This window comes from Pinus tabuliformis, chromosome 8 (genome assembly GCF_031772625.1).
Source record: "Pinus tabuliformis cultivar Carrire ecotype Pingquan chromosome 8, CPIR1, whole genome shotgun sequence".
Lineage (NCBI taxonomy): Eukaryota > Viridiplantae > Streptophyta > Pinopsida > Pinales > Pinaceae > Pinus > Pinus tabuliformis.
In genome coordinates this window covers 1,402,748,587-1,402,761,910 of record NC_142294.1, presented here as the reverse complement: position 1 = coordinate 1,402,761,910, position 13,324 = coordinate 1,402,748,587, and the positions used below count along the sequence as shown (strand labels likewise).

The window sequence follows — 13,324 nt, the reverse complement described above, 5'->3', positions numbered from 1 at the left end:
TGAGATACAGTTTCTCTCTTTGCAACACATCAAAAACATGTTTAACATTCTTTACATGTTCTTCCAAACTTGAACTGAAAATAAGAATATCATCCAGATAGACTATGAAAAACTTAACAAGAAAAGGATGAAACACATCATTCATCACTTTCATAAAAAAAATTGGAGCATTGCATAAGCCAAACAGCATAACCAACCATTCATAAAGCCCTTATCTAGTCCTCAATGCAGTATTCCATATATCATTCTCTGTAATACGAATATGATGATAAACACTTCTTAAATCCAGTTTTGTAAAGTAAACGACATTTTTTAACTGATCAAGAAAATCATTGATTCTAGGAAGAGGATACATGTTCTTAATGGTGATTTTATTTAAGGCTCTAAAATCAACACACATTATCCAAGTTCTGTCTTTCTTAGGGACTAATATCATCGGTGATCCACATGGAGAAGAACTAGGTCGAATGAAGCCTTTATCAACCAATTCTTGAATTTGTTTCTTAATTTCTTCATTTTCTATTACCGACATACAATACATGCCAATATTTGGAAGAGGGGCATCAGATTGTAATTGAATCTCATGTTGTATTTCTCATTTTGGAGGTAGGCTTTTTGGTTCTTTAAACAATTCCTTATAAGAATCTACTATTTCAACCAGTTTGTCCTTAAATTGATAATCACACCCTTGAAAAGAATCACACTTATCTTTAGGTTGTTATTTAACAAACATAAGAACATACGTTTTACTTGAATTTGTGAGCCTTTTCATTTGAATTACAATGATTAAATCCAAGCTTGTCTTAATTATGTGTTCCCTGACAATGTATTCAATTACATCCTTAACAAGATGATACTTATTCTCATTTCTATGAAATATGGTATCTCGATCATAAATATAAGGACTACCCAACACAACTCCACATATATCTAAAGGAATCACATCTAGCTCAACTTCATCAACAAAACTAGTTGTAATTACAAATCTTAATTGACACTTTTTTGTGACTTGCATTTGAGTGTTTTCTTTCAACCATCCTAAAGGGTATGGTTTTGGAAGATTTTTAGTTTCCAATCCCAATTCCTTACTAGTTCCTTAGATATTAGATTTTCCTGTGATCCACTATCAAATAATGTATCTATCTTAGTGTGCTTGGAGATAATCCTAATATGAAACAATTCAACTCTCTTCTTTTCTTCAATCACATCATTATATTTTGAAGAAGATGTAGAACAAGTAGAACTAGAGATATATTCAGAAGGATTACTTGTCAGACCCATAGCGGTTATCTTCTTTTCATCACCAAAGTCGGATCCCAAATCTTGTTGGACTACAACATTAGCTTTCATCTCACCATTTTTCTTAAGTAACTTCTTTGGCTTAAGTTCTGGATGAAGCTTACAACACTTGGAGTCATCATGTCCAACCCTCTAACAATGAGTACAAGTAGGCCTTTCTCCTTCTTTCTTAGTTGTTTTCAATTTCTTCCCTTTCAACTTTCTCTTCCCTTTGCCTTCTTTGGAATATTTGTTATCTAAATGCTTGAATGGTTTCTTTGAAAAGTTTAACTGAAAAGGTCTACCACCTGATTCAATATGAATGGCTTGTACACACACTTTATCAAAGTCAGTTGGATTTAACATAAGCAATTTAGGTCACAAATAAGAATGCGCACTTCCAATATACTTTAACAAATTATCTCGTGTGTTTAATGGAAAATTAAGTGCTAATTCCTTTTTCCTGAATTCCTGTGTGAATTCTTGCACACTTTGTCCTTTACCTTGACTTATATGTTGCGAATCCATTACAACCTGTTGCATATATCCTAAAGGATAGAATTTCTTTCTAATAGCTTTAACAAACTTAGACCATGAAGAGATAATTTTACCTTTATGCTTCAAATCTGATTGAGTTTTACTTTCCCACCAAATCAAAGTTGTTCCCCCCATTCTAAGTGTAGCTAACTGAATTTTTGCAGATTCATCAACAATATTCTGAATTCTACAATACACCTCAAGTTTCTTTATCCATTTATCTAACTTTTCAGGATTCATTTCACCATCATCTATTGGTAACTCAAACTTGACATCAAGACTCAAAAAAGTAGATTTCTTTTGTTTCTTTTGCGAGTCTGAATTTGAAGAGGGTAAAGAAGAGGAAGAAGAAGAAGACGAAGATGGAGGAGAACGAGGTTCATTACCATCAGTTTTTTCCTTTCCCTTTTTCACTTTCGTGCCTTTAGAAGACAAAGTTGCATCTCTAGTCTTCTTGCCTTCATAAATTTATGAAATCATCCTTTGCATATTAAGGAACATCTGCTAAAATTCCTCCCGCTATTTGTCTCAGGAGCTTTTCCTTCATTTGAACCTGTCATCCTCTTTCCAATCTCTGGATTTATCTCTTCAAGATTCCCTTCTCCACGTCGCAACCTGGATATAGTCAACATTCATATTGGCAAATATCCTGCTTATACATGATCAACCTCGCTCTAATACCAAAATATTATCCAAAAACACAGGATTGACTATTTTCTCAATTTCTTCAAATATTAACTAAGGTTGATTTTATGTGAATGAATGAGAGAAAATTTATTTTTAAGTGTCTTTAAACATAGACTTGAAATCTGAACATAAGCATAAACAATAAAGAAAATAAGAAGCAAACTCAAGATATTTGATGACGGAGTTTGTCCCTCCTGGACTACATCTCCGGGCCCACTTCCAAGTGGGCGTCCGTTGTATTAAAAATGCTCATAAGTCTCTTTACATCAAATTTCGCCATTCTGGACTGTGCACACAGGCATCAATGGCTATTGTCAATTGATAGGCCTCTACCTCAGCTCTCCAACGCAACTCTCAAATCTAAAAAAGGCCCAATATTGACCAAGATATGCCCAAAAAGGCATTTACAGGCACCAATAAAACCAGGTTTTGAAACTCACTATACAACTCCTTAGGCATTGGCGCATTGGTAATACCTTTTATAAAGTTGCAGGAAAGTACTGGGGTCAAACACGCAGACCTCCCAGGATTTCTTTGCCAACATTTAGCAATCGTTGCAACACATTACAACTCGGTGCATATGTAATGGTGTGTTGTTATAACCCAAACCCATATTTAACATATAGTTTTAAACCAAAGTGTTTTATTGGACCGATGGCCCCCATGGAAAATGCCACATAGTTATAACATTAGCATTTGGCAGATATATATATATATATATATATATATATATATATATAAACCCCAGCGATCACATGTCCGTGGCATGGTTTGTTATATAAGAAATGTTTGGCGTGGTCACATATAGTTGGAACACCGGCGGTGAGGGCTTGACTGCACCATCTGTGGAGACTCCACGTCATGGTTTGGAGACCCCCCCTAAATTTTTTGGTAGCGTTGATAACATAGTCCATGGGTTTGGCGAGGCCACCTGGCTGGTGAGCTCCGCCAACCCTTTCCCCACATTTAAACTCAATAAAACTTGAATATAAAAATCCGCCAGTGTATTAACAAAGCAAAGTCATGGGCCAACAGTAAAGTTTTGGATTAATGGTTCAGAGGTCACAATTTCGCCCCCCGACCCTACAGTTTGACCTGTGCTTGGTTTTACTTTAGCTGATGTGCATTGAATTTAACCTGCCACATGTCACACTGAGAAATTTCCACTTGGCCTGCAAAGGCCCAAATTTTTATCTATTTAAGAATAACTTCAGAACGCATTTTCTCCCTCACACGGAGGCCATTTTTAAAACCGTATATGCCACTGAAATCAGCGCAACAAGCTCTTCGACTTGGCACTAGTTTCATGAGAATTTGAGACTTTTGAAATTTATGCATTTCAAGGATCCTCCTAGATCATTGAGTCATGACGTCAAAATACTTAGGTGGAATCTCAAATGAAGACTCGCATTGTTGAGAAAGAAAATCTATAAACAATATCTCTATTGTCTAGAAAGCCTTTGTTGAAGCTTCTCCTCTAGTTCGTAGGTGACTCTCTTAGTGTGAGGGCAACAAAAGGAAAATGTGGATTAGGGAAGATCCTTGGATTGGGGTGGATGAAGATTTTGAATTCTTAGATGACCTTCTCAATCTAGTACATGCTTGAGGCATTTATACACTTCATGATGTAGGCACCCAACTCAAGAATGATTTGGGTCATCAAAGATGGAAGCCAAATGTGGAGCTTGATCCTAAATTTCACTAGCTTAGGAATGGGATGGTTCAGTTACCAGGTTATGTTTAGGTTTTATAAAATATCCGATGAGGATGATTTACTTTGTTGGTCAACAAATTCCTCAACTAAAAACTTTACAATTAAATTGAAATACAATGTCCAAGTAGAAGCATATTTTCAATGAGTTTGTGAATGGTGGTGTGAATGCTTATGGAAGATTCATATTCCTCTCAAAATGAAAATCGTCATGTGGCTTGCTTTACGTAATAAGCTCTTGATATGTCTTAATAGCCTGAAGAGAGGATTGGTTGGTCACAACTAGTGTGCACTATGTAGACAAGACTTTGATTGACTTAACATCTCTTACACAGTGCTCTTCCACCAAGGTAATCTAGGTTGAGGTAGCATAAACATTGACTCCAAAAGCCACTTGGAATAAACCCCATCTTTTTTATTTTCTAAAGGACTGTTTAGTTGACTACACAATAGAAATCCTCAAGGCATTACTATGTTTTATAATTTATGGAATCTAGTGGGAAAGAAATCAAAGCATTTTCCAAGATGCTCTGACCCCAACCAAGGTGGTAGTGGGCCTCATGCTCAAAAACACTAAGGAAAATAAATCCAAATTGATTAGTATGCCCTCTTTTGATTTGGAAGTTCCTTGAGTTTTTTTATGAAGCCAACTAGGGACACCCATTAACTTGTGTTTGTTCGTTAACTCCTCGCATTACTTCCATTTATGATATGCTCATAGACAAGTCTCAAACTCTTAAGTGGAATGTGTAATGCTTTGGACTCTTCTTCATTGTGCCACTGAACAAGGCATACGCAGGTTATAGGTTATGGGAGATTTGAAAGTGGTCTTTGATTAAGCCAATAAAAGAAGCAAAATGGATATTATCCATATAAAACCTCTCATGAAATAAATCCCTTTAACTCAACAATCCTTTGAATGGACCTCTTTCACTCATGTCTACAAAGAGTTTAAACATCAAGCAAATGAGCTCTCCAAGGAAGCTCTTTTTTCTCCTAGTAGAGTTTATCATTATCAATGAATATATCCATGGTCTTCTTTAGGAAGCCATGGAATTTCATTACTAGGTATAGTGTACGCATTCTTTATTTACTTTTGAACTAACGTTTTTATGTCTCAAACTATTTTTTGGTCTTATTTCGAAAGTTTGCAATATTGCTACTCTATAATTTGAACAAAGTGACTAAAGTTAGTAATCTAACACTATAATAGAAAAAAAATATATATCCATCATAATTCTAATATGTTTTTATTTGGAGTTCTATCTTTTTTTAGGTCCATACAACATAATATATACTCCATTTCTAATATAGATATTAAAAAAAACATAAATATTACAAAATTATTTATTAAACATGAAGCCAATAATTAAAATATATATATTTATTTATTACATTTAATGAGATAAATCATAAATCTTTTAAATAATTATATAATAAATAAATCTTTTAAATCATTATATAATGAATAACTCTTAAAATTATTAAAACTTTACATTTAATATTAAATAAATCATAAATCTTTTAAATCATTATATAATAGATAACTCATAAAATTATTAAATTAATACTTTACATTTAATATTAAATAAATCATAAATCTTTTAAATCATTATATAATAGATAACTCATAAAAATCATTTAAATCAATATATAATAGATAACTAATAAAAATCATTAAACTAAAACAAGAATAAATACTTTGAAAAATATTTACAAAGATGAAAAAAATAAATCATATTATCTTTAAAAAATAAATAAAACATAAAAATTATATTATAATTCAATTTTATGCTTCAATTTTTATTTTCTTAAAATGTTGTGTTTTATGTGAGCAGTTATTTAAGTAAGTGATTTTGAAATATATATATATATATATATATATATATATATATATATATAAAATAAAAATAATTAATACAATTATATTAAAATATATGTTTTTTAAATAAAATCAATATTTATTTATATTAATTATATTTATATATAAGGAATCAACTTATCATTATATTTAGAAATTAATAATAAAAAAAATCCATTTAAATATAATGATTAAATTTTAATAAAAAGAATATTTATTTAATTATTACAACAATCTTATTGATGATTTATATTTTTTAACTATATTTATATATATTGCAAAATTAAAAATATATTTATTTATTAAAAATAATATTTTTTCTTTATTATCTATAATGTTTCTCTAATATTTACTATATAAAGAATTGACTATTACATTAAATGTATTTATTATATTTCAATAATAGAAACACTCTCTAATTAGGCCGATAGGCCTTCCCTTTGAAAGAGACTTTCGTCGTCCCTTTCACTGTAAGGTTGACACCTGGCTACTTTTGAATCAGTTGGTTTCCTACGGTCGTCTACGCTTTTGTTTTCCACGGTACATCTGTCACTACTGCTTTAATTTTCCACCGTTAACTTGTCACTACTACTTTGGTTTTCCGCCGTTAACTTGTCAAACAGCGTGCGGGAAAACCTCCGAGATGGCTCTGCCAGAATTGTCGACACCCTCTCTCCATCATCGGGGCAAAGTCCTACGCAGAAAAGTTTGGAGCAGAGCCCACAAAATCAGGGTAGGTTTTTAATATTAATTAATCTTTTGATAATTTGTCTCTCTTCGATCTTCTGAAATCCACCGATTGGGCAGAACGTTGTGCGATCATGGCATATAACGCTTGTTTTGCTCGGCCAAATTTCAATAACGGAGGTGGTGGGAGATTTTAACGGAGGTATATAGTCGTTATCTGGAATGAATGACCGTAATGTTTGAATAATGAATGTCGAAGTGGGCGGGGCAGTTGGTGGCACTTATAACACCAACCACCATGCATGGAATTGAAGATACTACAATTTTTTCGCAAACTCGGGATCTACCTACATCCCACTATATAAATCATCGCATCCCGTCTTTCTCTAGCTACCGTTCTTTCCACCCAAATCTTGTCACAGTTTTAACCAGTCAGGGCGATCTGGTAAAAACCTAATTTTGTCACTGTTCTACCCAGTCAGAGTGATCTGGTAAAAATCTAATTCTGTTAGTGCGATCTGGTAAAATTTTATGTGTGTTATTGATTGCTCTGGTTCTGTACCGCAAAATGGCCGAGGGAGGAGGCAGTGTGGCGCTTTTCACAATGGGCATGCTGCCCCTTTGTTTGATGATTTAGTCTGCACTTCTTGTTGAAGGCGCCACCTACGCGGTTGGGGATCGCATGGGTGGGGTTTTCAAACCGACCCGTCTCGCTGGGTTGGCGGGAAGAAATTCAAGGCCAGTGACACTCTCTGTAAGTTTAATGTGTTTTGAAGGCATGCATCTGGTTGATGAACAAGGCTGTTTTATGTGGCTGATGGGGCCATCTTTATCATTGTCCATTTCTGGAATATTTTGAGTTTTGTTTCTGATGGTTAATGAACCTTCTTTATTATTGTAAATGTATAGAATATTTCCTTAGTAAAACAATCTTTATTATTGTAAATTTCCAGAATATTTGGTAGAGAGGTAGTGAATTCAATTTATTCATCTCACTCCGGTTATCCTATTTTAAAATATTTTTGAAATTGATAATGCAATTAGGTTTAGCTACAGAGAAGTGAAAGAGTTTAATTTCTTGACCTCACTCTTTTAAATCCCATTTTAAAATATTCTTGAAATCCATTGAATTAAATTCAAGTAATTATACGTGCAATATTCAACTATTACCTGAGATTTCATTGCGTGGTGGTGGCAGACGCGAACGGTTATAAAACCCGTACTGCAGGGAATTCAAAACGCTACGACACTGGCAACGACATGGTTACTCTGAATAAGGGTCCTAACTACTTTATTTGCAGTTTTCCTCGGCACTTCTCTCTGGCTGGGAAAAGACTCGCAGTCACCGCCGATTAGACATACGTGTGATAATTGTCACTCGCATCTGATCGAATATACATCGCTGCGCTCTGGCCGTTTCTCCAAGCATGTAATCCTCATTTTTTGGTCCCTATATATGCTTATATAACCATATCTATATATCTATATATTTATTTATAGCTGCTACTTATGTTTTGTTCATTATGTTTGCGATGATCAGCACTACTTGTTTGTATTCCCTGAATATAAATATTGTAAAGCTGAGCATCTCGCTTATCTATGTTTATAACGCAAGCAAATGATGATAGATATCAGCACTACTTCTTCTTATTCCCTGAATAGAAATATTGTAAAGCTGAGCATCTCCCTTATCTATGTTTATAACCCAAGGAAATGATTATAGAACCGGATAGTCGCTGTAAATCACAGTTACCAAGATTCGCTTGAATTGGGGTAAAAGTTTGGAAATATATTAATTCGATTGGAACAACGAATGGTTCGATTTGGTTCATTTATTTGAGCCCGTCTTTAAAGAGAGCAATATTTTAACATAATAGTGTTTTCAAGGAGTTAGGATGCCATGCAAGTTAGGAGGGTTGGCTTTGACTTTTTGTTAGGAAATAAAATTGTGTGGCTGTATGATTTGTAGACATATAATAAGATTTTACCACATAAATAATTGTATTTTCAAAAAGAAAACTAGAGAAAAGAGAAATAATTGTGAAATTAAGAAAAATTTTATTTTTCAATTTCATTATTAGTTTGAAGAGTTGGAAAGCCAGATAAAAAAAATGTAAACATATAATGTCAAGGTTCCAATACATATATATAATTGTGTGTATTTAGAAAAAGAAAAGGAAGGAAAATAAAAACAATTGTGAAATTGGAAAAATTTCATTTTTCAAAATATTCTTTCTTTGGTGGGCGCGAAAGCCAATAAAACAAGAAAAAAAAGAATGTACATTGTGACTCATTTTCTAAATATATTTTTATTTTGAACTCTACATAAATCAGTTTAAAATGGTGATTTTCTAAATATGTATTTATTTATTGGATAAGAATTTTTGACAAATAAGTTAAAAGTCTAATGAGTGAAAGTACATTATTACTCATTTTCTAAATATATTTTTATTTTAACGAAATCTACATAAATAAATAAGTTTATTGATTTTCTAAATATGTATTTATTTATTAGATAATAATTTTTGACTTGAAAATTTTCATGGGAAATTTATGGATTCGAATTCAAAATTGGTAACTATGTTGTAAATTAAGATGAAAATAATAATGGTTTTTCAAGAAAAACTTTTAAAATTGTTTAATAAGTTGATTTATACTACGCAGGCTTGTGAAGGTGCAAGAATTGCAGGAGCTGCTCGAATAATTGGAATCGATTTCAATAATGAGAGATATGAACGAGGTAATTGTATATTTCCCACTTCCATTATTGGAAAACCTGTGTACATATGTTGATATGTTGACTTGTAGAATTGCCTTTTTAACCCTTTTTTGTAATCTTTCCTTTCTCAGCAAAACAATTTGGAGTAACGGAATTTATAAACCCTAAAGAGTACGAAAAACCTATTCAGCAGGTACGTTGAGCTGCCCAAAATGATCATCAAACTCTCTCCCAGATCAGAGTATTGGTTGCTTTTGACTAGTGTGGTACTTTAGTACTTAGGTGGGGGAGATTTTAAGTTTTCGCATGGAGTGCACTCATTCACCATCCATTCAAAGCAGTGTAGACTCTTAATTTCCAAACACTTATAAAAAATGTTTACAGGTAATTGCGGAAAAAATTGATGGAGGGGTGGACTGCAGCGTCGAATGCACAGGGAGTATTGAGGCCATGGTTCAAGCTTTGGAATGCTGCCATGATGTACTAGCTCTTGGTTTCCTTTGGTTTAAGATACATCAATCATTTCAATTCTAAGTTGTAGCTTTAAAGTTTAAACTGATTGCTTCGATTTAATTAAGAAAATGCAGGCAATGCATATGTTTGATATCAGAGTTTTGTTTTTGCAGGGTTGGGGTGTAGCCGTTTTAACAGGGGTCCCTCGTTCAGACGCATTCTTTAAAACGAATCCTGTAAACTTTCTGAGCGAGAAAACGTTGAAAGGAACCTTCTTTGGAAATTACAAGCCTCGAACTGATTTGCCAGGCCTTGTAGAGATGTATTTGAATGGGGTAAGACTTCATAACATAGTTGTAACAACTTATTCAAACCATAATTGTAGATAATACTGTGTGGTCATATTTCCCAGTTGTTTTTTTTTTGTCCGTACCATGCCGGGAGCAATCTATGCTTATCATATCTAATTAGAGTTATAATTACGGTTTTAATCTTTCCTTCCTTGATTGTTAAATTTGCAGGAGCTTGAACTGGATAAATTTGTTACAGACAAGGTTTCTTTTGCTGACATCAACAAGGCATTTGATCACATGCTTAAAGGAGAGGGTCTGAGAACTGTAATTAAAGTCATCCAGGATTAGTGACAAATATGAACACAGTTGGAATATCTCCAATGTTATGAAGGCATGCTGAACTATTTCAAACTGTTATGTGATTAATGTCGTGGCTTTTATGTGTAACTATGGTATGCAATTAAAGTCCTGGAAAGCATGTAAACAGTTATAATAATTTTAGGGTAAGTATGATGTTTAAGTTTTGACACTGCTTCCAAAACAGCCATCCAAAAGGTCATTACTATAATAGCTTGATTAGAAATAGATTGAATGAGAAGGTCCAGATGGGGTATTCAATCATCTCCATCCATCTGTTCTGCATCCTCAGTGCTTACTTGAACAATATATCAGCCTTCATATTTATCCCTTGCAGACATGCTGAAAAGATAATGACATGGAATTTTTCCTTGCTTCTCTGATTCCGTCCAATGATGGGCCAGCTGCAAATTTTCCTGATTGAAATTTCCATTTGACCTCTCTGCAATGTGTTTGGAATCTCTTATCACATGTAGACAATCTAAACCTTTCTCTATTGCTATTTTCAGAATCTACCAAAAAGCATAAAGTTCTGCTCTGTTGTTTGATCCATCTCCTACAGCTCTGCTTTGAAACTGATCTCGTAATTGTCTCTTAAAGTAATGCCTCATGATCCACAATAGCTGGGATTACCTTGACAAGCCTCGTTGAAATAACTCCACACTATTGTTATATATATATCTGGGGATCTTAGTATTATTTGTTTCTTTTCCTTTAAAAGTGGTTGTGTACCTTAATATGCATATCTATTCTTGTGTCAAACTTGATTAGGAATAACATCTTTGTTTTGAATTCTTTTCATTTCTTGCTAGCCAAATAGATTAAGTCACTATACAAGGACAGTGTGATGCCCACATGTAGTTAATACAGAATGTATTTGAAAACTAGGATTTAACTTTGTAGTGCTTGAATCATCATTTCATGTTGGTTTTCATTTGTTAGTAGCCAGATCATTTCTCTTACAATATGATTGTAATATCTTTTGTTTCTCTTACAATATGATTGTAATATCTTTTGTTTCTCTTCTGTGGGAAATTTTGTACAGGAGTTCAAACAATGTATATAAATAGAAAGATGCAGAAAATGATAGTCAAATTTTGTACTTAGAATTATGACAAGAAAGCCCCTGCTGGGTTTGTGAGGAAAGAGAGCTTCAACACCAGTTCTGTCTCCAACCGCCAAGATGATCAGTACGCTACTAACATGTTTAGTGAAGAATTTCTGCTATTCTCTTGTAATCTATAGGCCCCCAAAGCTCCTCATAGATGAGAATATTTGCAGGATGTTAATATTGTTGTAAGTTTGTAGTAGTTGTGGAATGACTTACTTTTGTGCTGCTTCTCATCTTCAACAACAAGAGCTTCTGTGGTGAATAAGCAGAATCCATGTCCTGCCTTGTGAAGCAGCTCTCCACTGTGATAGCGTTCTTTGTAATGTCTCTGATAAATCCTTTAGACTTCTATTTCATTCTGTAATATGATGGGATTCACTCTACAAGATTAGGGGATTCACTCTACAGAGTCCATGTCATACCTTCTGAATCAACTCTCCACTTATGTTAATTTTCTCTGTAATGACCCTAATAAATCCTATATAATGAGATTTCATTTTGTAATATGATGGGATTTCACTCTACAAGATTGGTTTCAGTTTTACTTGTATTGTGGTATATGAAATTTCTCAGTTTTACTTGTAATAGGACGGGATTTCATTCTATAATATCATGGAATTTCCCTCTGCAATATTTGCTACTAAATTTTACAATTCCAAATTAATAATCCTATCAGCCTCTCTTTGTACCTTTTGGGACAATTGCTAGTGTAAAATAACAATGTTTCTCTACAAAGTATCAACATTATTATTCATTTCTATATATATATGGAGAATAAAGGGGTAGAAATTTGTTCAACATTTTTATTAGATGAATGGTTAATAGAAATAGAAATATAAGAATAGTATGCATCAAATATATGGTTCTGTAAAACCAATATATCTATGATATTGAATGGATATGTTGTTTCATACAAATTTTTAGGTACTTATAATAAGTCAAAATTGTTAAAAACATCATGAAAGTTCATGTATTGTCAATCGAAATAAAGGAATATTGTGCATTAAGTATGAAGTTCTCTAAAACCAATTTATCTATGATATTGGATGGATATCTTGTGTCATATTTAAAATGGATAAATTAAAATTGATAAAAATATCATGAAAATTCATTTTAACATAGTATTATGACTTCATAATAGTAATTACTAATCTGGTGAACATCATAATGACATCACCATAAAAAAAAATTGATGTTTCATATCATTTACAAAATTTATATAAAAATTTGAAATATTTTTCTTATCAAAAAGATATTATTTACAAAATCTATATTAAATTTTGAAATATTTTCTTTATCAAAAGGATCTCGTGAAAGCTTAGTCTCTAACCCTTTCCTTAAACATAATATTTTCATTAAGGAGGAACATGGAATAAGGTCAACCACCAACCAATCAAACTATCTTATCATTATAAAACCGATTTCTTACTTATGAGGTGTAGACCGATTGGTTGTGTGGGGTTTAGTCTCCACCAAGTCATAGGTTCAAATTTCATGGGGAGGGATTTAGGATTGGAGCCACCTTTGAGAAATTAAACTATATAGCATCTCAATGATGGGAAGACAATCCCAATAATAGCATCTCAATGATGGGAAGATCCCAATAATAGCATCTCAATAATGGGGCTTC

General features: G+C 33.0%; 1 protein-coding gene across 1 annotated transcript in view; it reads left to right on the top strand.

Moving 5' to 3' along the window:
- The window catches only part of LOC149240800 (alcohol dehydrogenase class-P-like), a 51,729-nt gene extending 40,770 nt beyond the window's left edge, over positions 1-10,959 (top strand). Inside the window, exons 2-6 of the mRNA XM_089370315.1 lie at positions 9,426-9,501; positions 9,612-9,673; positions 9,865-9,960; positions 10,107-10,268; positions 10,455-10,959. Of these exons, the coding sequence (XP_089226441.1) occupies positions 9,426-9,501; positions 9,612-9,673; positions 9,865-9,960; positions 10,107-10,268; positions 10,455-10,574 (516 nt within the window). The 3' untranslated portion in view covers positions 10,575-10,959. The remainder of the gene's footprint in view (positions 1-9,425; positions 9,502-9,611; positions 9,674-9,864; positions 9,961-10,106; positions 10,269-10,454) is intronic.
- The last annotated feature ends 2,365 nt before the right edge of the window (positions 10,960-13,324 follow it).